The sequence below is a fragment of the Bufo bufo genome, chromosome 3 (genome assembly GCF_905171765.1).
Source record: "Bufo bufo chromosome 3, aBufBuf1.1, whole genome shotgun sequence".
Taxonomy (NCBI): Eukaryota; Metazoa; Chordata; class Amphibia; order Anura; family Bufonidae; genus Bufo; species Bufo bufo.
Genome location: NC_053391.1, coordinates 279,262,474 through 279,290,271, shown reverse-complemented (window position 1 = coordinate 279,290,271; position 27,798 = coordinate 279,262,474). Strand labels below are relative to the sequence as shown.

At 42.4% G+C, this 27,798-nt stretch overlaps 1 protein-coding gene across 1 annotated transcript in view; it reads left to right on the top strand.

Annotated features, from left to right (window-relative positions):
- The window catches only part of UHRF1BP1 (UHRF1 binding protein 1), a 944,367-nt gene that overhangs the window by 170,439 nt on the left and 746,130 nt on the right, over window positions 1-27,798 (top strand). The window contains exon 5 of the mRNA XM_040424154.1: window positions 201-338. Coding sequence (XP_040280088.1) covers window positions 201-338 — 138 coding nt within the window. The remainder of the gene's footprint in view (window positions 1-200; window positions 339-27,798) is intronic.

Sequence of the window (27,798 nt, the reverse complement as noted above, 5' to 3'; positions counted from 1 at the left end):
TCATTCCCGCTGGTCCATCCAAGGGCAGCGAAGAGGGCGGGGCTTGTCTTATACTTTGGTCGCCATCTTGAAAGGAATCACACGGGGACCAGAACGAAGGGTACCCATTATGTTCACTATACTTGTATGGTCAAATCTTTAGGTTTGGACCAGAGGTTCTCTTTGTATATTAGTGTATTTGAATGTCACTTTGTGTTCAGGTTCTCACTTTCAAGCAAGTAACTTGGCAGACCTTGCGCATTGAAGCTGATGCCTCTGATTGTTGTGATGATGCCCCAAGCACTCCTTTACGTCTACTTACCAATAGCGGAAGATTGAACGTTGCACTTAAAAGAAGGGTAAGAAGGAAAACAAATTCTAATCGTGCACAACAGTGTGCACATTTCTTATCAATTATCATCTACATTACTAAGATGTCTGTGTATGCCTGTTTAATAATTACTTTTAAATAAATTGTCAGGATTAGAACATCTTTCAGTACAATAGTAGTTTTGTCTTTACCATTGTCAAGCTTACTTGTCAGCTCTCATATCATGGAAACGGTACTTGCAACTTGTAATAGTTATTGCATTAACTTTTCAACTTCAGTTAAGGTGACTATACACATTACACTATTGTTTGTTGAACTTGCTGAATTCAGCGGGAGCATCCAACCATCTAATGTGTATTATGTGTGTGTTTGGCCAAAGTTCATCCATTTCTCTGTCCCATGCATGTACGTTAAATGGACACTGTAGCCTCAGAATGCCATATGCACAGCGTGTTTTTGTGTAGTCTGAGATACATCCTCTGCTCTCGGATTTTCAGTACACAAAGCTAAAACAGCTGAGAGCAGGGGGGGGGGTGTATCTCAGACTACACAAGAAAATAGTGCATAGGGTAGTCTGAGACTGGTGGCCAACTTACAAACATGCAGAGGGGAAGCTTTGAAACTGAGAACACTATGTATATTTTTAATGGCCATTTAGACAAGAGTGTCTGCTGCCTCCACTGAGTCTTCCATTATGTGCAAGTGAATGTGTGTATGTACAGTCAGGTCCATAAATATTGGGACATCAACACAATTCTAACATTTTTGGCTCTATACACCACCACAATGGATTTGAAATGAAACTAACAAAATGTGCTTTAACTGCAGACTGACAGCTTTAATTTGAGGGTATTTACATCCAAATCAGGTGAACGGTGTAGGAATTAGAACAGTTTGCATATGTGCCTCCCACTTGTTAATGGACCAAAAGTAATGGGGCAGAATAATAATCATAAATCCAACTTTCACTTTTTAATACTTGGTTGCAAATCCTTTGCAGACAATTACAGCTTGAAGTCTGGAACGCATAGACATCACCAGACGCTGAGTTTCATCCCTGGTGATGCTCTGCCATGCCTCTACTGCAACTGTCTTCAGTTCCTGCTTGTTCTAGGGGCATTTTCCCTTCAGTTTTGTCTTCAGCAAGTGAAATGCATGCTCAATCGGATTCAGGTCAGGTGATTGACTTGGCCATTGCATAACATTCCACTTCTTTCCCTTAAAAAACTCTTTGGTTGCTTTTGCAGTTTGCTTTGGGTCATTGTCCATCTGCACTGTGAAGCGACGTCCAATGAATTCTGAAGCATTTAGCTGAATATAAGCAGATAATATTGCCCGAAACACTTCGGAATTCATCCTGCTGCTTTTGTCAGCAGTCTCATCATCAATAAATACAAGAAAACCAGTTCCATTGGCAGCCATACATGCCCACGCCATGACACTACCACCACCATGCTTCACTGATGAGGTGGTATGGTTAGGATCAAAAGCAGTTCCTTTCCTTCTCCATACTCTTGTCTTCCCATCACTCTGGTACAAGTTGATCTTGGTGTCATCTGTCCATAGGATGTTGTTCCAGAACTGTGAAGGCTTTTTTAGATGTTGTTTGGCAAACTCTAATCTGGCCTTCCTGTTTTTGAGGCTCACCAATGGTTTACATCTTGTGGTGAACCCTCTGAATTCACTCTGGTGAAGTCTTCTCTTGATTGTTGACTTTGACACACATACACCTACCTCCTGGAGAGTGTTCTTGATCTGGCAAACTGTTGTGAAAGGTGTTTTCTTCACCAGGGAAAGAATTATTCGTTCATTCACCACAGTTGTTTATCGTAATCTTCCACGTCTTTTGGTGTTGCTGAGCTCACCGGTGCGTTCCTTCTTTTTAAGAATGTTCCAAACAGTTGTTTTGGCCACGCCTAATGTTTTTGCTATCTCTCAGATGGGTTTATTTAGTTTTTTCAGCCTAATGATGGCTTGCTTCACTGATAGTGACAGCTCTTTGGATCTCATCTTGAGAGTTGACAGCAACAGATTCCAAATGAAAATAGCACACTTGAAATGAACTCTGGGCCTTTTATCTGCTCATTGTAATTGGAATAATGAGGGAATAACACACACCTGGCCATTGAACAGCTGAGAAGCCAATTGTCCCACTCAACAAGTGGGAGGAACATATGCAAACTGTTGTAATTCCTACACCGTTTACCTGATTTGGATGTAAATACCCTTAAATTAAAGCTGACAGTCTGCATTTAAAGCACATATTGTTCATTTCATTTCAAATCCATTGTGGTGGTGTATAGAGCCAAATATTTTAAGATTTGTGTCGATGTCCCAATATTTATGGACCTGACTGTATATACAGTTGCAAGAAAAAGTATGTGAACCCTTTGGAATGATATGGATTTCTGCACAAATTGTTCATAAAATGTGATCTGATCTTCATCTAAGTCACAACAATAGACAATCACAGTCTGCTTAAACTAATAACACACAAAGAATGTAATGTTACCATGTTTTTATTGAACACACCATGTAAATATTTACAGTGAAGGTGGAAAAAGTATGTGAACCCCTAGACTAATGACATCTCCAAGAGCTAATTGGAGTGAGGTGTCAGCCAACTGGACTCCAATCAATGAGATGAGATTGGAGGTGTTGGGTACAGCTGCCCTGCCCTATAAAAACACACACCAGTTCTGGGTTTGCTTTTCACAAGAAGCATTGCCTGATGTGAATGCTGCCTCGCACAAAAGAGCTCTCAGAAGACCTACGATTAAGAATTGTTGACTTGCATAAAGCTGGAAAGAGTTATAAAAGTATCTCCAAAAGCCTTGCTGTTCATCAGTCCATGGTTAGACAAATTGTCTATAAATGGAGAAAGTTCAGCACTGCTGCTACTCTCCCTCGGAGTGGCCGTACTGTAAAGATGACTGCAAGAGCACATCGCAGACTGCTCAATGAGGTGAAGAAGAATCCTAGAGTGTCAGCTAAAGACTTACAAAAGTCTCTGGCATATGCTAACATCCCTGTTAGCAAATCTACGATACGTAAAACACTAAACAAGAATGGATTTCATGGGAGGATACCACAGAGGAAGCCATTGCTGTCAAAAAACCCATTGCTGCACGTTTACAGTTTGCACAAGAGCACCTGGATGTTCCACAGCAGTACTGGCAAAATATTCTGTGGACAGATGAAACCAAAGTTGAGTTGTTTGGAAGGAACACACAACACTATGTGTGGAGAAAAAGAGGCACAGCACACCAACATCAAAACCTCATCCCAACTGTGAAGTATGGTGGTGGGGGCATCATGGTTTGGGGCTGCTTTGCTGTGTCAGGGCCGGGACGGATTGCTATCATCGAAGGAAAAATGAATTCCCAAGTTTATCAAGACATTTTGCAGGAGAACTTAAGGCAATCTGTCCACCAGCTGAAGCTCAACAGAAGATTGGTGTTGCAACAGGACAACGACCCAAAGCATAGAAGTAAATCAACAACAGAATGGCTTAAACAGAAGAAAATGCGCTTTCTGGAGTTTCCCAGTCAGAGTCCTGACCTCAACCCGATTGAGATGCTGTGGCATGACCTCAAGAAAGCGATTCACACCAGACATCCCAAGAATATTGCTGAACTGAAACAGTTCTGTAAAGAGGAATGGTCAAGAATTACTCCTGACCGTTGTGCACGTCTGATCTGCAACTACAGGAAACGTTTCGTTGAAGTTATTGCTGCCAAAGGAGGTTCAACCAGTTATTAAATCCAAGGGTTCACATACTTTTTCCACCTGCACTGTGAATGTTTACATGATGTGTTCAATAAAAACATGGTAACATTTAATTCTTTGTGTGTTATTAGTTTAACCCCTTAAGGACACATGACGTACCGGTACGGCATGTTTCCCGAGTCCTTAAGGACACATGACGTACCGGTACGTCATCTGTTGTTCTGATCACTGCCGCCCGGCCGGCTGTGATCTGAACAAGGTGCCTGCTCAAATCATTGAGCAGGCACCTCGGCTAAATGCGTGGGGGGGTCACGGGACCACAGGTCCGCGATCGCAACAAACCGCAGGTCAATTTAGACCTGCGGTTTGTTGCGATTTCTGCAGTTTCTGATCCCCGCGGTCCCTGACCGCGGCGATCAGAAACTTTAGTGTGGCGAAAATATATATTTATCACCCCTCCCCTGCACCTCTGAATGATTTTAGCCCGGTGGGAGGTGCAGGGGGGGTTGCGGGCGGTGCGGGAGGCGGGCGGTTCGGCAGGCGGGAATGCGATCCCCCGCCCGCCTCCCATTGAATAATCGTTGGCATCTAGTGGGTATACCAGGGTGCCAGCACATTGCTGACACCCTGGTATAAACGTCTGAAATCGGTGATGCGATGTCAGCCGTTTAACCCTTTCCATACAGCGGTCCGTACAGACCGCTGTATGGAAAAGGTTAACAGCTCAGGGAGCTCCCTCCCTCTCCGATCGGGGGGCTGCTGTGCCTTTGCAGCCCCCCGATGGGAGAGAGCTCCCAGACAGCCCCCCGACAGACCCGTCCTCACCCTTCCCCCGTCTGCGAAGTTGTGGCAGACGGGGAAGGTTCCCATGGCAACAGGACGCCGTCTCAGGCATCCTGCTGTCCATGGTGCTGAACAGATCTGTGCTGAAGGCATAGATCTGTTCAGTGTAAGTAAAATACAGTGCAGTACCCTATATAGAGTACTGTACTGTATTATACAGACATCAGACCCACTGGATCTTCAAGATCCAAGTGGGTCTGGGTAAAAAAAAAATGTAAAAATCAAAAAACACATTTATCACTGATTAAAAATTAAAAAAATTTAATTACCTACACATGTTTAGTATCGCCGCGTCCGTAACGACCTGATATATAAAACGGTCATGTTACTTTACCCGAACAGTGAACGCCATAAAAATAAAAAATAAAAAACTATGATGAAATTGAAATTTTGCCCACCTTACTTCCCAGAAAAAGTTAATAAAAGTGATCAAAAAAGTCGCATGTACGCCAAAATTATAACAATCAAACCGTCATCTCATCCCGCAAAAAATGAGACCCTACTTAAGATAATCGCCCAAAAACTGAAAAAACTATGGCTCTTAGACTATGGAAACACTAAAACATCATTTTTTTTGTTTCAAAAATGAAATCATTGTGTAAAACTTACATAAATTAAAAAAAAGTATACATATTAGGTATCGCCGCGTCCGTATCGACCGACTCTATAAAAATATCACATGACCTAACCCCTCAGATGACCACCGTAAAAAAATGAAATTAAAAACGGTGTAAAAAAAACATTTTTTGTCATCTTACGTCACAAAAAGTTTAATAGCAAGCGATCAAAAAGTCATATGCACCCCAAAATAGTGCAAATAAAACCATCATCTCATTCCGCAAAAAATGAGACCCTACTTAAGATAATCTCCCAAAAACTGAAAAAACTATGGCTCTTAGACTATGGAGACACAAACTTTTTTTTTGTTTTAAAAATGAAATCATTGGGTAAAACTTACATAAATTAAAAAAATTGTATACATATTAGGTATCGCCGCGTCCGTGACAACCTGCTCTATGAAATTACCACATGATATAACTTGTCAGATAAATGCTGTGAATAACAAAAAAAAAAAAACTGTGCCAAAAAAGCTATTTCTTGTTACCTTGCCGCACAAAAAGTGTAATATAGAGCAACCAAAAATCATATGTACCCTAAACTAGTACCAACAAAACTGCCACCCTATCCCGTAGTTTCTAAAATGGGGTCACTTTTCTGGAGTTTCTACTCTAGGGGTGCATCTTGGGGGCTTCAAATGGGTCATGGTGTCAAAAAAACCAGTCCAGCAAAATCTGCCTTCCAAAAACCGTATGGCATTCCTTTCCTTCTGCGCCCTGCCGTGTGCCCGTACAGCGGTTTACGACCACATATAGGGTGTTTCTGTAAACTACATAATCAGGGCCATAAATAATGAGTTTTGTTTGGCTGTTAACCCTTGCTTTGTAACTGGAAAAAAAAATTAAAATGGAAAATCTGCCAAAAAAGTGAAATTTTGAAATTGTATCTCTATTTCCATTAAATCTTGTGCAACACCTAAAGGGTTAACGACGTTTGTAAAATCAGTTTTGAATACCTTGAGGGGTGTAGTTTCTTAGATGGGGTCACTTTTACTCTAGGGGTGCATCAGGGGGCTTCAGATGCGACATGGTGTCAAAAAAACAGTCCATAAAAATCAGCCTTCCAAAAACCAAACGGCGCACCTTTCACTCTATGCCCCGCTGTGTGGCCGAACAGTAGTTTACGGCCACATATTGGGTGTTTCTGTAAACGGCAGAGTCAGGGAAAAAAGGATACAGTCTTGTTTGGCTGTTAACCCTTGCTTTGTTAGTGGAAAAAATGGGTTAAAATGAAAAATTAGACAAAAAAATGAAATTCTCAAATTTCCTCCCCATTTGCCAATAACTCTTGTGCAACACCTAAAGGGTTAATAACGTATGCAAAATCAGTTTTGAATACCTTGAGGGGTGTAGTTTCTTAGATGGGGTCATTTTTAGGTGGTTTCTATTATGTAAGCCTCCCAAAGTGACTTCAGACCTGAACTGGTCCCTAAAAATTGAGTTTTTTGTAAATTTCTGAAAAATTTCAAGATTTGCTTCTAAACTTCGAAGCCTTGTAACATCCCCAAAAAATAAAATATCATTCCCAAAATAATTCAAACATGAAGTAGACATATGGGGAATGTAAAGTCATCACAATTTTTGGGGGTATTACTATGTATTACATAAGTAGAGAAACTGAAACTTAGAAATTTGCAAATTTTTCCAAATTTTTGGTAAATTTGGTATTTTTTTGTGCAAAAAAAAAAATTTTTCGACTTCATTTTACCAGTGTCATGAAGTACAATATGTGACGAAAAAACAATCTCAGAATGGCCTGGATAAGTCAAAGCGTTTTAAAGTTATTAGCACTTAAAGTGACAATGGTCAGATTTGCAAAAAATGGCCTGGTCCTAAGGTGAAAAAAGGCTGTGTACTTAAGGGGTTAAGCAGATTGTGATTGTCTATTGTTGTGACTTAGATGAAGATCAGATCACATTTTATGACCAATTTGTGCAGAAATCCATACCATTCCAAAGGGTTCACATACTTTTTCTTGCAACTGTGTATATATATATATATATATATATATATATATATATATATAAAAAAAAAATTATCTGTCGACACTACCAGAGCTTGGGGGATGGGGAGCATTATTCATACTTGGGAAGAATGGGGCAAAAAGAAAAAAGGCTCCATATCTCACCATCCACTACAGCTTCGAACATGAGAGTATTATCTCATACATAAATTGGACTTTTTAGCTATTTAGCATATGATTAGTTTTGCAGATTCTTGTCATGTTACTGTTTTTGCTACTAACATCTAAATTTTTATTTTTTATTATTTTGTTTAGTATTTTGTTAATCCAACTTTGGATTTCAACACTGCCCGAATTCTTCTCGGCATGCTCTGGACTTACTTGGGTACAAATACAGCTTCTTCTTCAACTCTACCCAAAAGTGTTCAATTGTGTTGAGGTCTGGGGACTGTGAGAGCCAATCCAGCACCTCTACTTCATTGTCATTGAACAATTTATTTGTCAATCTTAATGTATACTTCGGGCCGTTGTCCTGCTGTAACTCTATGTTGTCCTTTTCATACCCATAGTACTTGGGTGTATGAAGTAACTTGTCTTGTAGCTCATTATTGAGACCACCATCAATCCTAGACAAGTATCTAACGCCTTTGGCAGTGAAACAACCCCATATGATCAGGCTTCCTCCACAGAACTTCACAGTTCCTTCAAACTCTAGATCAGTTAGCCCCTTTTTCCCTTGTTTCTTCTCAACCCAACATCAGAGCCCAGTATATTGACTTTTGTCTCATCGCTCCAAAACACCCATCTCCAATCCTCTATGGTCCACTGTTAGTACTTTTTTTTCAAACTTGAGACGACACTTCTTATGATGATATTGAAGATATTGAGGCTTCTTCACCTTTTTTTGGGACACCATTCCAGACTTGTGTAATGTGCACAGTGCTTGCATGGACGTCTGTGATCTCACTATTAAGAAGCATACGAGCCACTTCCACGTTTGTTGCGCCAGAACTGATGGACCTTGTGATGAGCCGACTTGTTAACTCAGATATTTTGCCTAGATGTCGACCTCTTGGCTTTGGAATGGATGGACAGACTTCATTTCATATTCTTCCAACTGTAATGGCACTCACATGATGCAGTTTGACAATTTTCTTGGTTGAGATACCTCTATCGATAAGCTGGATACTGTTTCTCTTTTCTTGGGAAATCTTCATTGCTGCACCTCGATTTGAACCAGTGACCTTTCGCTTGGGAATCAACCTAATAACACACTGAGCAATTAGGGAATGTGAGAACAGGTTGTAATTTCGTAGTATACAAGAAGAAAAATATTGTTCCACCAACAGGAGCAAAACAGTAACAATGCAGTTACATGACAAGACTCTGCATAACTAATGATATGCTAAATAGTTGCAAGTCCAATTTATGTATGAGACAGCCAAGATGATTGTTTATAAAATGATGATTCCTGTTATTTTTGATGCACAGTATCTTAATTGATGAGCAAATTGACAAGTACTGTAGGTAGTCTCGACAGTCCTCTGTCAAAAGATGTGAACCTGAGGGTGACCTGTCACTGTCCAGTAGGGAAGACAGTATTTGAACTACTCCAGCAGCTTGATTTACTCAATCTTAAAATATCTCATGAGATTGCACTGCCTTATATTAACAATGCATAGGGGATCCAGGAGCTATCCAAGAAGCAGCCTGACTCATGGATCTCCCTTAAGCCTCATACACGCGTCAGTGTTTTGGTCAGTTATTTCCATCAGTGATTGTAAGCCAAAATCAGGAGTGTAGGCTACACAGGTATAAGGGAAAGATCTGCACCCATTCTGTGTTTAGAGCCACACCTGGTTTTGGCTCACAATTACTGATGGAAATCACTGACCAAAACACTGACGTGTGAATGAGGCATTACACTGCTTAAAATGTGATCCCACTGTTGTAAGTCTGATAAGATCATGCTGCTGGAGCTGTTGTTCACACTGATTTGATGGTGGCTGTACTGTTGAGCCTCATTTCACATGAACAATGTTGCCGTCTGGAAGTGGTCTATTTTTTACAATGGATTGCACGTGGCGTCAAAAGGGTTTTTCCTAAGTGTTTTTTTTTTTTACTGATGACCTATCCCACTTCCCCTCCTTCCTATCGCATGTGTCAAGTCACACATTGCCATGCGATGTTGGAGCTGATCGGCGTGGGCGAAAATAGCCACATAGGCGAGCAGTTACTAAACTACATCAAGCAGCAAAAATCCTGTGACTGTCAACCCACCGATTCCAACTGGGCAAGGTGGTCAGAAACAATGGCCGCAATATCCTGGCCACCCTTAACCTGGGGGAAATAACACATGTTTCATGCATGGCCTTCTTTAAAAATGCACTGGCTTGCTCAAGGTGCTGGCAATGTCCAGGAGACTGTCCCTCTTTTCATCCTTTCTTACTCGGTGAGGAATACTCTCCTGGACTTGCAGCATCAGAATGGTCTGCAGCTACACCGCGTAATCCACTATATCCAACTCACTGGAATTCAGCATTGCACATGGTAGAGCATCTTTACGAGCAGCTGAAAGCCGTGAACAATTTTGTCATGCTACAGCTGTACCTCATACTTTTCGTATGTATTTTTGAAGAGATGCTGATGCTCATGTAACAGGTAGTGACGGAAGAGGAAGAACAACAGCCAACACATCTTGCTGTCCCATGGGATAGGACATGCTACTAATGGAGGAGCAAGAGGATGATGATGATGATGGCGATGATGCAGTCACTACAATCAATATAATTAGCTCTCAGGTGTAATAACGCTCACGGTCTGAAAAAAAAATCTTGGTGAGCAATTATGAATACTCACTCCTTAGAAGCGCAATCTGCACTTTCCAATTCTTTATTATCTTTTGACAATTCGTGGCTCGCAGGCCTTGTTTTGTTACGAGAACGCCGTACTGTGCAATGTTTCGGGGGTTACGCCCCCTTACTCATGCGTAACTATGGGATGTAACCATGCCCTTTAAATACATCTTGATTACGTCACTATATATGCAAATATCTTATAACAATAATACATATTTAGAAATATAAAAAATATACAAAAACACAGTTACCTAGATAACGTTTCATAAGAATACCCTGAAATTACAAATTTAATTTAACCCCTTTGGTCTCAATGTTTCAATTTTCGTCATCCACCTGGTTTCATGTTGTAGTAATTTACGTTTATTATCATTCGGTGTCATTCCTGGACGAACATATTCAAGTCTAGTCCATTTTAATTCATTCCATTTATGTTTGATTTCATAACAATGTTGCAATAATGTCATTTCAGTATATTTATTTTCTTTGTTTCCTCTTTTTTACCTTTTTTTTGGTTTGAGATTCTATATATCTCTTAATATTCGATTTATGTTCATTTAAACGTACTCGTAGTACCACATGCTACATGGACACCTAATGCCATAAATTACATTTTTTTGTGAAACATGTAGCAAAGTGGTGCATTGGAATTGTGTATCCTTGTCTTGGTTGATTTATGACATCACCTTTTATGATTTTACAGTTTATATATGATAGACATGGAAAGGTACCGTACCTCTTTTTTTAGTTGATAAAAAAGTTTGTTTATTTTTCTTTTTAATTTTGATATCTCCTCTGATATACAGTACAGACCAAAAGTTTGGACACACCTTCTCATTCAAAGAGTTTTCTTTATTTTCATGACTATGAAAATTGTAGATTCACACTGAAGGCATCAAAACTATGAATTAACACATGTGGAATTATATACATAACAAACAAGTGTGAAACAACTGAAAATATGTCATATTCTAGGTTCTTCAAAGTAGCCACCTTTTGCTTTGATTACTGCTTTGCACACTCTTGGCATTCTCTTGATGAGCTTCAAGAGGTAGTCCCCTGAAATGGTTTTCACTTCTCAGGTGTGCCCTGTCAGGTTTAATAAATGGGATTTCTTGCCTTATAAATGGTTGGGACCATCAGTTGCATTGAGGAGAAGTCAGGTGGATACACAGCTGATAGTCCTACTGAATAGACTGTTAGAATTTGTATTATGGCAAGAAAAAAGCAGCTAAGTAAAGAAAAACGAGTGGCCATCATTACTTTAAGAGATGAAGGTCAGTCAGTCAGCTGAAAAATTGGGAAAACTTTGAAAGTAAGGGCTATTTGACCATGAAGGAGAGTGATGGGGTGCTGCGCCAGATGACCTGGCCTCCACAGTCACCGGACCTGAACCCAATCGAGATGGTTTGGGGTGAGCTGGACCGCAGAGTGAAGGCAAAAGGGCCAACAAGTGCTAAGCATCTCTGGGAACTCCTTCAAGACTGTTGGAAGACCATTTCAGGGGACTACCTCTTGAAGCTCATCAAGAAAATGCCAAGAGTGTGCAAAGCAGTAATCAAAGCAAAAGGTGGCTACTTTGAAGAACCTAGAATATGACATATTTTCAGTTGTTTCACACTTGTTTGTTATGTATATAATTCCACATGTGTTAATTCATAGTTTTGATGCCTTCATAGTCATGAAAATAAAGAAAACTCTTTGAATGAGAAGGTGTGTCCAAACTTTTGGTCTGTACTGTATTACCAATGGTTTTACCTTTACGATATGGAAAATTAGTTTTTTTCTTAAAGAGTCTACCATAATTCCTATCATGTTGCAGCAAATCCCAATACTTGGAAATATTATTTCCTTTACGCCCCATGAAAGCACCTGTGATAGATTCTCCCCCTTCCGGACAGAAAATGGGAACTTCCCAGATCTTTAAATAGGCCCTCCATACGTCATTCCTGTTTCCAGTGCATAAGACAGGAGGATGGATCTTTCCCGGGTCTGTTAGGGGGCTGCGGGGCCTCTAGGGTCTTTCTATCTTACCTAATGGAGGTTCCTGATGGCATAAGATTCCACTAGGTGCCGCTATTGAAGTAATTATTTTTTATTCCCTTTTTTGCCATGGGGGATCCCTGACGACCACCTCGTTCCCTTCATCCTGTAGGCCGGGTGAAGTTCCGGTGGGGAAGGGATGCGTTCTCTCCTGGCTCGCTGCTCAGCGAGTTCCTACAAGCCATGTTTCCGGTGCGTATTGAGCCGGCGCGCCGGAAATGACGTGTGCGTTCCACGCTAAACAGGGAAGGGGAGGGGCAGAGAAAACATGGCGGGCGGTGCGCGGCCTGTGAAAAAGGGAACACTGGCCAGCCATCACGAAGGGAAGTGTAGCAGCAGCATGGCAGGTCCAGAGGAACAGCCAGTTTTTCCTTCCGGATTCCCCTTGGATGCAGAATTAATATGCTGGAAGAAGGGGAAGTACAACAGCGCAATGAAAAACAGGAGCAACACTCCGAACATGGCATGGTACTCCTGGGGGGGTAAGAGGGGTTGTACTCCACAATCTCCTTACGGGAGATTATTTTATTGTGTTTCTGATGACTTATTGTGGGCTATGTATTTATGCAGGTTAAGGAGGCCCCCAGGAAGGCTACCCACAAGACGAAAGGTAGAGAGTGTGGTATATGCAAAAAGAAGCTTAGTCTGTCTTACCCAAAGACATGTTGTCAGCCCTGCCTGGATAGATTGGTAGCGGAGCAATCCCCATCCTTCTTTCAGAATATTCAAAATCTGGTCAAGATGGAAGTCCGTTTCTCAGTGTAACAATTTAAGAAGTCGCTTCCTGGTTCTTCTAGGCAGAGGAAGACTCAAGTGGCAGAATCGGACTTTACTGAGTCAGATTCGGTGGAGGATGGGGTATTAGAAAGTTCAGGTTCCTCTTCTGAAGATCTTTCGGGAAGGCCCCTATTTGAAGTAGAAGACACGGACCTTTTATTAAAAGCGATAAGGTCCACTATGGACATAGATGAAGAAAAGGAGACTAAATCCAGCCAGGAGTTAATGTTTGACAGTCTGAAGACAAGAAAGGCGAGAGTGTTCCCTATTCAGGACTGTGTTAAAAAGTTGATAAAGAGGGAATGGAATAAACCCGATAAGAAGTTTTTTGTTCCCAGATCAGTTAAGAGAAAATACCCTTTTAATGATCAAGACATCTGGCAGGAGGTTCCTAGAGTGGATGCTCCGGTGTCAAAAGTTATTAAGAAATCAGCGCTACCGTTTGAGAATCTGGGTTCCCTTAAGGATCCAATGGATAAAAGGGCAGACACCTATCTTAGAAAGAATTTGGAAGCATCTACATCTTCTTTTAAGCCAAATATAGCTTGAACATCTGTTGCTAGAGCGCTTAAAGTCTGGTTAGGGGAGTTAGAATCTCATATCGCTAAAAGAACCCTGAGGGATCAGTTGCTGGAAGCAATACCTACAATGTTAAAAGCTGTAGACTTCATTTCAGATGCGTCGGCTGACGCTCTAAGGTTATCTGCTAGAGCAGCAGCATTATTAAACGCGGCCAGAAGATCCCTTTGGCTGAAGGGATAAAGGGGAGATGTCGCTTCTAAGTCCAAGTTGCGTGCCCTTCCTTGCCAGGTAAATGTTTTATTCGGTCCAGCTCTAGATGAAATATTACACAAAGCGTCTAATAGAAAAAAGGGATTCCCGGTGCCCATCTTTCCTAAGCAGAGGAAGCCATTTCGGATTAGAGATAAGAGATAAGGCTAGATTAGGGATGGGCAAACTCGGCCCTCCAGCCGTTTTAAAACTACAAATCCCATCACGCCCTGCTGTAGGCAGACTGGGAATGATTGGATTTGTAGTTTTACAACAGCTGGAGGGCCGAGCTTGCCAATCCCTGGGCTAGATTACAAAAGAAAGGCAATCAGTTGAGACGAGATGAATCAAGAAGCCTTTTATTCAAGTCCAAGTCCCAGTCTTTCAATGTTTCTCAGCAATGACGCCAGAGCTCAGGTGGGGGGTCGGCTGTCTTTATATTTTCAAGCCTGGCAAAATATCACATCAAGTGCCTGGGTAAAAGATATAATAAAGGAAGGATACCGTTTAGAATTCAAAAGGTCCCCACCTGAAAGGCTAAAAATGAAGGCTTTGCATCAGCATTCTCCAAAACAGGTTGCCTTATTGGGGGAAATAAGAAATCTCCTGGACAAATCCGTTCTAGTCCTAGTTCCCACAGAAGAAATAGGGGAAATCGTGTCTGACGCCGAGGTACCAATGCACCTTCCTGGGAATTCTGCTAAATTCCTGGTCCCAAAAGTCCTACCTCCCGGTGGGGAAGTGCCTTTCTATACAGCAGAAGATAAGGGAATTTAGCAAAACCAGAATGACCACTCTAAGGGAGGCCATGTCAATTCTAGGTTTAATGACATCTTGCATACCAGCGGTAAAATGGGCTCAGTTCAGGTCCAGAATTCTTCAGATGCATATCCTCTCACTGTGGGACAAGGAGCTGGTATCCTTAGATCACAAATGTTTGATGCCCATGTCAGTAAGAAATTCCCTGCAGTGGTGGACAATGTCAGAAAATCTGAATCAAGGGTTAGAATGGATAATGCACAATCCCTTAATAATCACAATGGACGCCAGCCCTCAGGGGTGGGGGCTCACTCAGTTTTGGGGTTTTCCCAAGGTCAGTGGTTGAAAGCAATCAGTCCCAGAATTACAGAAAGCTGAGGGCAGTATATTGTGCCCTAAAGGAATGGTTTGTCTCCCTTATAGACAGACATGTCAAGATTATGTCAGACAGTGTGACAGCGGTAGCCTACATCAACAGACGGGGGTGGGGGCTAGATCTCCTCAGTTACCAAATATCTCATCAATTTTTTTGCCAGATACTAGAACGGAAGGCCCTATCTCTTTCAGCAGTACACCTAAAAGGTTCAGAGAACTCCCAAGCAGACTTCCTGAGCAGGCACAAGTTCAGTCAGGGCGAATGGTGCCTTTGCCAGGAGGTGTTCAACCAGATAGTGCTTCTGTAGGGGACCCCGTGTATAGACCTTTTTGCTTCCATAAAAAACAAGAAATGCAAGAGGTTTTTTTCTCTCAACCCAGAGGATCAGGCCCAAGGGATAGATGCGCTGTCTCAGCCTTGGGACAGGGATCTGGTTTATGCCTTTCCACTCCTCAATCTTTTACCCAAAGTAATCCAGATAATAAGGAGGGAGGAGGCAACGGTAATCTTAATAGCCCCCTATTGGCCGAAAAGAATATGGTTTACTTGATTAAGGAAGCTGTCTCTTTCAGATCCATGGATACTTCCAGAGAGGGAGGATTTGTTATTCCAGGAGCCCCTTCGTCATCCCAAGATAGGGAAGCTTAATTTAGCAGCCTGGATATTGAGAGTGAATTCCTTAAATCCAGGGGTCTGTCAGACCAGGTAGTAGACTCTCCTAGCCAGCAGGAAAAAAGTTGTCTCCAAAATGTATTTAAAAATTTGGAAAACCTTTAGGCCCCTTGTAGACGAGCGTTCCTCCCGCAGCGAGTCCGCATCGCAGCACCCGGCCTGACCTCCCAGCACTCCTAGCCTGCAGGAAAAAGGTTACCTCCAATATTTATTTGAGAATTTGGAAAACCTTTAGGCCCCTTGCAGACGAGCATTCCTCCCGCAGCGAGTACGCATCGCAGCACCCGGCCTGACCTCCCAGCACTGACGGATTCACATAGCATTATATTAATTTATGATGCTATGTAACCCTTACATTTCTGGAATTCCAGAACTGTATGGGTTACATAGCATCATAAATCAATATAATGCTATGTGACCCCCAGCAGCGCAGGAAGGTCAGGCCGGGAGCTGCGTTGCGGACCCACTGTGGGAGGGACACTCGTCTGCAAGGGGACTTATAGGGGGGCCAGATTTGGATCTATCAGCTCCTCCAAATATCCCATTAATTCTAAGATTTTTGCAGGGAGGTCTAGATAAAAAATTAAGACCTAGCATGTTAAAGGTTCAAGTTTCTGCCCTGAGTGTTTTGCTTGACTGTAGTTTGGCAGCGCATCCGTGGATCAAACAGTTCATAAAGGCGTCTATCAGATTAAATCCTTTCATTAAACCCAGATCATCTCCCTGGGATTTAAATAGCGTTCTTTCCAAACTGACCCAAAGTCCTTTTGAACCTTTAGACTCAATTTCTATGAAGATGTTGTCTTCCAAGCAGTGGCGACTCTAGGAACAATAAATAAGGGGGGGGGGGCGGGACAAAGATACCACAGTCAAAAATGGGGGGGGCAAAAACAAAAAATGGAATATATATAAGATTACAAAATACGAGAGAATTGCGGTCTGCAGGGATACATTTATAATAAAACAATTTACTTACAAAAGAAGCTATTCAGTCGTCTGCTGTGCCGTCCTCTGCTTGCTTCCGCAGATTCTTTCCCCTTCTTTCTGTCTCTCGTCAGTGCGCAGGCGTACTGTTATGGTGGATCTGTGGAAGACACACTGTTATGGGGGTATCTGTGGATGACCCTTATTATGCCTCTCATTAGCCCTTATTATGCCTCTCATCACTCCCATATCAGCCCCCATGCCTCTCATTAGCCCCCATATCAGCCCTTATGCCTCATTAGCCCCCATTATAAGCCCTTATGCCTCATTAGCCCCCATTATTCCTCTTATTAGCCCCATTATGCCTCTTATCACCCCCATATCAGCCCCCATGCCTCTCATTAGCCCCCATATCAGCCCTTATGCCTCATTAGTCTCATATCAGCCCTCATGCCTCATTAGCCCCCATATCAGCCCTTATGCCTCATTAGCCCCCATATCAGACCTTATGCCTCATTAGCCCCCATTATAAGCCATTATGCCTCATTAGCCCACATTATGCCTCTTATTAGCTCCCATATGCCTCGTTAGCTCCCATATGCCTCATTAGCCCACATTATAAGCCATTATGCCTCATTAGCTCCCATTATGCCTCTAATTAGCCCCCATTATGCCTCCCATTAGCTCCCATATGCCTCCAATATGCCTCAAATTAGCCGCCAATATGCCTCCCATTAGCCCCCATATGCCTCCAATTAGCCCCATATGCCTCCAATTAGCCCCCATATGCCTCCAATTAGCCCCCATTATGCCTCCAAACAGCCCCCATTATGCCTCCAAACAGCCCCCATTATGCCTCCAAACAGCCCCCATTATGCCTCCAAACAGCCCCCATTATGCCTCCTATGATTAGCCCCCATTATGCCTCCTATGATTAGCCCCCATTATGCCTCCTATGATTAGCCCCCATTATGCCTCCTATGATTAGCCCCCATTATGCCTCCTATGATTAGCCCCCATTATGCCTCCTATGATTACCCCCCATTATGCCTCCTATGATTAGCCCCCATTATGCCTCCTATGATTAGCCCCTATTATGCCTCCTATGCTTAGCCCCCATTATGCCTCCTATGATTAGACCCTAGCAGCCACATTTTTTATAAAATAAAAAAACACTTACCTCTCCTGCTCCTGGACACCGCCTGCCTCTCCTCAGTCGACTGTGCTCTGAACTGGCACGCACAGCGTGAGGTCACAGAGCGCCCTCACGCTGTGCGCAGCCCTGCACAGCCGACAGCCGAGGACCAGGAAGTGGTAAGTACAGAGCGTTCACCACTTCCTGGTCCTTCGGTACTAATGAGCGCTTCCATAATGGAAGCGCTCATTAGTATTCACCTGGGGGAATCAGCGGGGGGGCACCCGGGGGGGCAAAGAACAACATATAGCGATGCCACTACTTACAAGACAGCCTCCCTTGTGGCCATTACATCAGCCAGACGGGTAGGAGAGATTTCTGCCTTATCTGCTTACCCTCTTTATACCACGATCTTGGAAGACAGGATTGTTTTTAGTCCAAATCCTGCCTTTCTCCCAAAGGTGGTTTCCGATTTTCACAGGTCTCAAGAAATCATTTTGCCGCCATTGTGACAAAATCCCAGAAATGCAGGAGAGGAGAGGTTCCATACAGTAGATGTAAGGAGGTGTCAGGAACCTCGGTGACACATACCTACCATCAATCATGACCCCTTGTACCTTCCTACAATATGAAAAGAGAAATTTAGCAGCTCTCACCTGCCCTTCCTTTAGTTGTGAGCACGGATGGCCCGTGTCAGGTGCGGGCAGCAAATGCAGAAAGAAGTTGAGAAAAATCCAGCTCCACTTTAAAGGATCGTGCGTTTATTCAGCTTGCGGTTAAAAACTCATCCATGAAATACAAAAATTTAGCAGTCTTATCTACAGGTTTCGGGCTACCAGAGACATTTCCAGCCCTTCTTCATGACACAGAAAGACATTAAAAGTGAGACCTTTTAAAGGGGAGGGTGCACCTGTGTTCACTGATTGTTTCCACAGGCCTGTAACCGCCCCCAAGAAAGGGTGCCACACCTTCAGTTAACTCTTCTCATGAAAATTAAGTGAAAGAAAAAACAAAAATATAACCATATGTATGCATAGAGAAAATAAAAGTATAATAACTATGAAAAAAACTATGTCATACAAGGGTATACATATAAAGAGGATACATGGGGTATGAGCCGGATATGTAGCAATATTTTAGCAAACTATGGTGGAAAGTGATGGAAATCAGATCATCAGAAATTTACTGTAGCATTCTCAAGAAAGGAAGAAATTCACATGCCAAATTTGTTAGTGTGTGGATTATTGCTGCAAAATCAGATCTAGGCGTTTATTAAGCCCCTCAGGTTGGCGTGTGTTCAGTGAAAAAATCCAAAAAGATTCCCTGTTTAATAATTTTCTTCTATGGTCTCCTCCACGTTTAGGCAGGAAAACTTTTTCTATGCCTTGTACTATCATATCTGATGTGTCCCCACCATGGCAGACAGCAAAATGCAGACTAGCTGCAGACACATTGCGACTGCCATGGTGGGGCACATCAGAGATGTGTTTGCGTATCCTAGATTTTATTGCATTGATAGTACAACCCACGTATTGCAGTTTGCACTTTGTGCAGGTGATCAAATATACAGCGTGGGTTGTATTGCAGTTAAGATACGCTTTCATTGGAAAAACTCTGTTGTTTGCAGTTGAGGAAAAGGTTTTGGATTTCATCATATGTGTGCAGCAAATGCATCTGTGGTGTCCACACCTATAACTCCCCTTGGTCCTAAGCCACACAGGTTGCGACTTTTTGTCTTCTTGGTATAGGCTAGGGCTGACATAGTTTGCAATTGTGGGCGCCCTTCTGGCTGCGCATTTAACCCCATCTGCAACTATGTCAGTCCATTCTCTGTCATAAGACAGGACAGGAAAATGTTTTTTTATAATATGACATATGTGTTGGTACTCTGTACTATATTGTGTTACAAACAGATTCCTTCTGTCCTTGTCCTTGGTAATGTTTGTGTTTCTATTTTTGTTTTCACTATTGGTGCCTATGTCCAGTAGTGGAACCTCCCTATGCAAAGGATTTTGCTGTTTAGGATAAAGGAGTGATCCCCTTTCAATGATTGAGACCTGAGCTATAGCATCTATTACATGTTTAATGTTATAGCCTCTTTTACCCAGTCTATGGCAAATGTATCCAGCTTCCTCCATAAAGCTAATTTCTTCCGTGCAATTCCTTTTTGCACGGATGATTTCCCCCCTGGGTATATTGGCAGTTACATGTTTGGGATGACATGATGTCGCATGTAATGTGGTATTACCTGCCATAAGTTTCCTATATGTGCAGGTGGATACCTGACTGGTGGCGGGGTCCCCCCTCAGGCGCAAATCCAAAAAGGCCACCTCCAGCGTGTCATGATGGACACTGAAGGAGATGGTATCCACACAGGAATTGATGTAACCACAAAAGGATGGTATGGCCGCCACATCGCCCGTCCAAATCAGGATCAGGTCATCGATGTAACGGCCATACCACCTGATGTGGTGCCAAAAAGGGTGGGTGTCGATGAAGAGAAAACACCTCTCCCACCATGCCATAAAAATGTTGGCGATGGAGGGAGAGAATTTAGCCCCCATCGACACTCCCGATGTCTGGAGATAAAATTTATTGTTGAACATGAAGAAATTGCGCCTGAGGAGGAAGTCCACCACCATCAGGACATATTCCTGCAAGCCTGCAGTAATGTTGCCATATATCTGTAGGAACCAGGTTAGGGATTTAATGGCCAATTCATGGGGAATATTGGTATACAGGGACACCACGTCTGCTGTGATCCAGACATAATTTGAGGACCATTCAATATTATCGATTATTTGTAGAACAGACGTGGTGTCCCTGAGGTAACCCGGTATGAGTGGTATGAGTGGCTGAAGTATGGAATCAACCCATTGTGACATTCTCTCCGAAAAGGTGCCAATGCCTGTTACAATTGGCCTAAGGGGAGGTGGAAAAACATTTTTATGTGTTTTGGGAAGTGCATGGAACACTGGGATAACTGGGGACATGGTATAAATATACTCTGATTTTTTTTTTGGTTAGGAAGCCTGATTGGATCCCTAAATCCAAGATGGCCTTAAGTTCCTTCCTGCTGGACAGTGGTCTATACAGGACCCTGATAGAATCCATGCTCAGTGACACATCAGTTTATGTCACTCTTAGCGACAACCCCCTCCCCTCTTTTCAGAAGGAACTTAGGGCCATCTTGGATTTAGGGATCCATGCCATACAATATACATTACAATCCCTACACCATGTTGTACAGTATACATTACAATCCCTGCACCATGCTGTAAATTATACAGTATAATCCGTACACCATGCTATACAGTATACAGTTGCAAGAAAACGTATGTGAACCCTTTGGAATGATATGGATTTCTGCACGAATCGGTCATAAAATGTGATCTGATCTTTATCTAAGTCACAACAATAAACAATCACAGTCTGCTTAAACTAATAACACACAAATAATTAAATGTTACCATGTTTTATTTACAACACCATGTAAACATTCACAGTGCAGGTGGAAAAAGTAGACTAATGACATCTCCAAGAGCTAATTGGAGTGAGGTGTCAACCAACTGGACTCCAATCAATGAGATGAGATTGGAGGTGTTGGTTATAGCTGCCCTATAAAAAACACACACCAGTTCTGGGTTTGCTTTTCACAAGAAGCATTGCCTGATGTGAATGATGCCTCGCACAAAAGAGCTCTCAAAAGACCTACGATTAAGCTGGAAAGGGTTATAAAAGTATCTCCAAAAGCCTTGCTGTTCATCAGTCCACGGTAAGACAAATTGTCTATAAATGGAGAAAGTTCAGCACTGCTGCTACTCCTGCCGTCCTGTAAAGACATCGCAGACTGCTTAATGAGGTGAAGAAGAATCCTAGAGTGTCAGCTAAAGACTTACAAAAGTCTCTGGCATATGCTAACATCCCTGTTAGCAAATCTACGATACGTAAAACACTAAACAAGAATGGATTTCATGGGAGGATACCACAGAGGAAGCCACTGCTGTCCAAAAAAAACATTGCTGCACGTTTACAGTTTGCACAAGAGCACCTGGATGTTCCACAGCAGTACTGGCAAAATATTCTGTGGACAGATGAAACCAAAGTTGAGTTGTTTGAAAGAAACACACAACACTATGTGTGGAGAAAAAGAGGCACAGCACACCAACACCAAAACCTCATCCCAACTGCGAAGTATGGTGGTGGGGGCATCATGGTTTGGGGCTGCTTTGCTGCGTCAGGGCCTGGACGGATTGCTATCATCAAAGGAAAAATGAATTCCCAAGTTTATCAAGACATTTTGCAGGAGAACTTAAGGTCATCTGTCCACCAGCTGAAGCTCAACAGAAGATGGGTGTTGCAACAGGACAATGACACAAAGCATAGAAGTAAATCAACAGAATGGCTTAAACAGAAGAAAATACGCCTTCTGGAGTGGCCCAGTCAGAGTCCTGACCTCAACCCGATTGAGATGCTGTGGCGACCAACTCCTTGCTGCACTATGACAGCTTTCATCCTAAGAGTGTGAAAAAATCTGTCCCTTATGGACAGTTCATCAGACTGAAGAGGATCAATAGTACTGAGGAAGGGTATGAGACACAGGCCCTGGAACTAAAAGAACGCCTTCTAGATAGAGAATACCCCGATGATGTCCTTGATGTGGCTATGAAGAGAGCGGGGAGTTCTCCCAACGTGAGTTGCTAATGGGATGCAAAAATAGAAGAATTGGTAGGGACAACAAAAAGAGATTTGGATTTTCTTTAAAATATAGCCCATGGCGGACTTAATACGGAGGGCGATATATAAGAATTGGAACATCTTAAAGAATGACAGTGGTTTAACAGAATATACTAGGGAAAGCCATTAGTGACGTTTAGAAGGAGCCATACTATAAAGGATAGGTTGTTGAGGAGTCGGTTTATAGAAAATAGGGGTAGTAATTGGCTACAGGATAGGAGACCGAAAGGTAATTTCAGATGTGGAAACTGCTCTTTTTGTAAGCACAATTCCCAGAGTAAGGTCCTCAATTTTGGAGGGATTTATCATAAGGTGACGAGTTTGATAACATGCAGGAGTACCTATGTGATGTATCTGGTGATATGCCAATGTGGGTGTTTTTTTTTTTAATAGGAAAGACAATAAAATGCATGTATGAAAGGTTTATGGAACATATAAACTCGATTAAGTCAGGAAAAGGATGTCCCAAATTAATAGAGCACATAAGAGAAGTACATTGAGGGAATCCAGGATCCTTAAAGGGGTTGTCCGGGTTCAGAGCTGAACCCGGACATACCCATATTTTCACCCAGGCAGCCCCCTAATGCTAGCATCGGAGCATCTCATGCTCCGATGCACTCCCTTGCTCTGAGCTAGATCGTGCAGGGCACGGGCTCTTTTGTTTACAACAACACACTGCCGGGCGGAAGCTTTCGCCCGGCAGTGTGTTCGGTGACGTCACCGGCTTTGATGGGTGTGCTTTAGTGCTGCCCTAGCCGTTTTACTGGCTAGGGCAGCGCTAAAGCCCGCCCATCAGTGCTGGTGACGTCACCGGGCTTCCTGGTGGCCCCATGGAGAGCCCGGTTCGTCACCGGAACTCCTGAAAATGCATAAACTGCTCCGATGCTCAAGTCAGGAGGGATGCCTGGGTGAAAATTGAGTTATGTCCGGGTTCAGCTCTGTAGGTATTGAGTTGGTCCCTAACCCACCACAAGGGGGCGATAGACATCCCCTTCTACTGCTGAAGGAAGTAAGGTGGATTATACGCTCTAGAGCTACGGACCCACTGGGACTAAATGATAAGAACGACTTGAGTGTGTTTTTGTAGTGTTTATGTAATATCTGTCCATATACAGGGAGTGCAGAATTATTAGGCAAGTTGTATTTTTGAGGATTAATTTTATTATTGAACAACAACCATGTTCTCAATGAACCCAAAAAACTCATTAATATCAAAGCTGAATATTTTTGGAAGTAGTTTTTAGTTTGTTTTTAGTTTTAGTTATTTTAGGGGGATATCTGTGTGTGCAGGTGACTATTACTGTGCATAATTATTAGGCAACTTAACAAAAAACAAATATATACCCATTTCAATTATTTATTTTTACCAGTGAAACCAATATAACATCTCAACATTCACAAATATACATTTCTGACATTCAAAAACAAAACAGAAACAAATCAGTGATCAATATAGCCACCTTTCTTTGCAAGGACACTCAAAAGCCTGCCATCCATGTATTCTGTCAGTGTTTTGATCTGTTCACCATCAACATTGCGTGCAGCAGCAACCACAGCCTCCCAGACACTGTTCAGAGAGGTGTACTGTTTTCCCTCCTTGTAAATCTCACATTTGATGATGGACCACAGGTTCTCAAGGGGGTTCAGATCAGGTGAACAAGGAGGCCATGTCATTAGATTTTCTTCTTTTATACCCTTTCTTGCCAGCCACGCTGTGGAGTACTTGGACGCGTGTGATGGAGCATTGTCCTGCATGAAAATCATGTTTTTCTTGAAGGATGCAGACTTCTTCCTGTACCACTGGTAGAAGAAGGTGTCTTCCAGAAACTGGCAGTAGGACTGGGAGTTGAGCTTGACTCCATCCTCAACCCGAAAAGGCCCCACAAGCTCATCTTTGATGATACCAGCCCAAGCCAGTACTCCACCTCCACCTTGCTGGCGTCTGAGTCGGACTGGAGCTCTCTGCCCTTTACCAATCCAGCCACGGGCCCATCCATCTGGCCCATCAAGACTCACTCTCATTTCATCAGTCCATAAAACCTTAGAAAAATCAGTCTTGAGATATTTCTTGGCCCAGTCTTGACGTTTCAGCTTGTGTGTCTTGTTCAGTGGTGGTCGTCTTTCAGCCTTTCTTACCTTGGCCATGTCTCTGAGTATTGCACACCTTGTGCTTTTGGGCACTCCAGTGATGTTGCAGCTCTGAAATATGGCCAAACTGGTGGCAAGTGGCATCTTGGCAGCTGCACGCTTGACTTTTCTCAGTTCATAGGCAGTTATTTTGCGCCTTGGTTTTTCCACACGCTTCTTGCGACCCTGTTGACTATTTTGAATGAAACGCTTGATTGTTCGATGATCACGCATCAGAAGCTTTGCAATTTTAAGAGTGCATCCCTCTGCAAGATATCTCACTATTTTTGACTTTTCTGAGCCTGTCAAGTCCTTCTTTTGACCCATTTTGCCAAAGGAAAGGAAGTTGCCTAATAATTATGCACACCTAATATAGGGTGTTGATGTCATTAGACCATACCCCTTCTCATTACAGAGATGCACATCACCTAATATGCTTAATTGGTAGTAGGCTTTCGAGCCTATACAGCTTGGAGTAAGACAACATGCATAAAGAGGATGATGTGGTCAAAATACTAATTTGCCTAATAATTCTGCACGCAGTGTATGTGGAACTTTTTTGTTTGTTTTTTAAGTTGTCAGGATGGGGTAGCGTCATGGGTCTCCATGACAACCCTGCTGGGTGACGCATAAATAAAGCACGCAACAGCGTCATGTCAGTGGCCTGAAGAAGCGCATGAGCGTGAAACGGCCGTCGCTTATTTTCTACTTGTGTGACAGCGGCACCGCCCCTGCCTTGTATTATTTATACCTTTTGGAAGAAATAAAGTAATCCATTTTCTACAGTGGTAAGTGCCACCTACTTTATCCTATTTGCCTATGGACTGTAATATCTTTATTCTGACTTATGGACTGTAGCAGGGTCTCCATGGCCATAATAAACATCTGCGGGAGAGGGGGCAGCCATGTCTTATTCCGTTGTTTACTAGAACTTGGTCAGAGAGAATGTCGTTGATTTTCATATATGCTTTGGTGTTTTTATACATAGACATGAACGCTTGCATGAATTGTTTGGGGATGCCAAAATTTGGCTAAAGTGATTTCCATGTTTGGCCATGAGACCCTGTCAAAGGCCTTTTCTGCATCAGTTCCTAATAATAATAATTCTACAGAGATTTTGTGTAAAAGGCAGGAGCGGAGGAAAATATAATCCAATCTGTGATATGATTTATGAGGGGCAGAGTAATGAGTATAGTCTTTTTGAGAAGGATGTAGAGATCTCCAGGCGTTTATAAGGGATGAGTTGTTAAAGAGGAGTTTAATTTTTGTAAGTATGTTAGAGGGAATTGAGGAGGAACCTGTTGATGAATCTAAAGGTGGTTCTAGTGAGACATTCAAATCACTGGCGACGATCAGGATGTCCTCCCTAAAGTCTTCTATTTTCTTAAGGGTCTCTACTAGCCATAAGTGTTGGGTGAAATTCGGGGCATACAGATTGCATAATGTGTATAGTTGATTGTCTATAGAGCCTTTCACAAAAAGGACCTCCCCTGATCATCAGTTTTATATATTTGATGTCTCACTGTATGTTCTTGTGAATACCAATGCTTACAACCCTACTCACTGGTGAGTGGGAGTGGCTAGGGTACCAAGTTGGGTATTTTGTATGTGTGAGGGTGGGGGTATGCTTCCTTGTAAGGTGTGTTTTCTGTATAAAGCATATCTGTACCCTCTCTTTATGAAAATGGTGTAGTATTTGTCCTCACTTAATGGGAGATTTGAAGCCCCTAACATTATACAATACTATTTTAATCAGGGCCATCTTGGTGGTCTAAAGTGGGTGAGTATGAGGTGATGGTAAACATACCAGTTGAACATGTCCAGATAGGGCAGAGGGAATTTTATCGGGCCTCTGAAAATCCTGTTGGAGGGATTAAGTCCCAGGATACAGCAACAGGGGGGAAAGATGGTGGGGAGGGGGAGGAATGGCTCAACAGTTTTAACATATCTGAAGTGGACCGCATACTGCTACAGATTGATCTGGCTAGATTGGATACGGGCAGAGAAGTGGCAGATGAAGTTTAACACTGACAAATGTAAGGTCATGCATATGGGAAGGAGAAATACAAGTCACCAGTACATACTAAATAGTAAAACACTGGGTAACACTGACATGGAAAAGGACTTTCGAATTTTAGTGGGCAGCAAACTAAACTGCAGAAACCAGTGTAAGGCAGCTGCTGCCAAGGCCAGTAAGATAATGGGTTGCATCAAAAGGGGCATAGATGCCCGTGATCAGAACAAAGTCCTGACACTTTACATATCACTAGTCAGACCACACATGGAGTACTGTGTACAGTTCCGGGCTCCTGTGAACAGGGCAGAAATAGCAGAGCTGGAGAGGGTTCAGAGAAGGGAAACTAATGTAATAACTGGAATGGGTGTTCTACAGTACCCAGAAAGATTATCAAAATTAGGGCTATTCACTTTAGAAAAAAGATGACTAAGGGGCAATCTAATAACTATGTATAAATATATCAGGGGTCAGTACTGAGATCTCTCTCATCATTTATTTATCCCTAGGACTGTGACAAGGGGACATTTTCTTCTGGAGGAAAGAAGGTTTGTACACAAACGTAGAAGAGGATTCTTTACAGTATGAGCAGTGAGACTATAGAACTCTCTGCCTGAGGAGGAGGTGATAGTGAAGTCCCTAAAAGAGTTCAAGAGGGGCCTGGATGTATTTCTGGAGTGTAATAATATTACAGGTTATAGCTACTAGAGATGGGTCGTTGATCCAGGGAGTTATTCTGATTCAGGAAAACAATGAAAAATGTCCAGCACTGAGATGAATAAAAGTCTTCAATCTTTATTCCATAAATTTAAAAGAATACAATTCTTCTCATGGACAGCGGTAACGTGTTACCAACGTGTATCGATCTATCAGCTCTTAATCATGGTACCATGATTAAGAGCTGATCGAAACGCGAAACGTTGAAGAATTGTATTCTTTTAAATTTATGGAATAAAGATTGAAGACTTTTATTCATCTCAGTGCTGGACATTTTTCGTTATTTTCTGGACCAGGTCCTTGCACGAGAGGTAGTATGGGGAGTGCTGGCTTACCCTTTTGACCTTCATGGTGTGATTTCCAGTTATTCTGATTGCCTGATTTGAGTTGGGAAGGAATTTTTTTCCATAAAGTGAGAAAAATTAG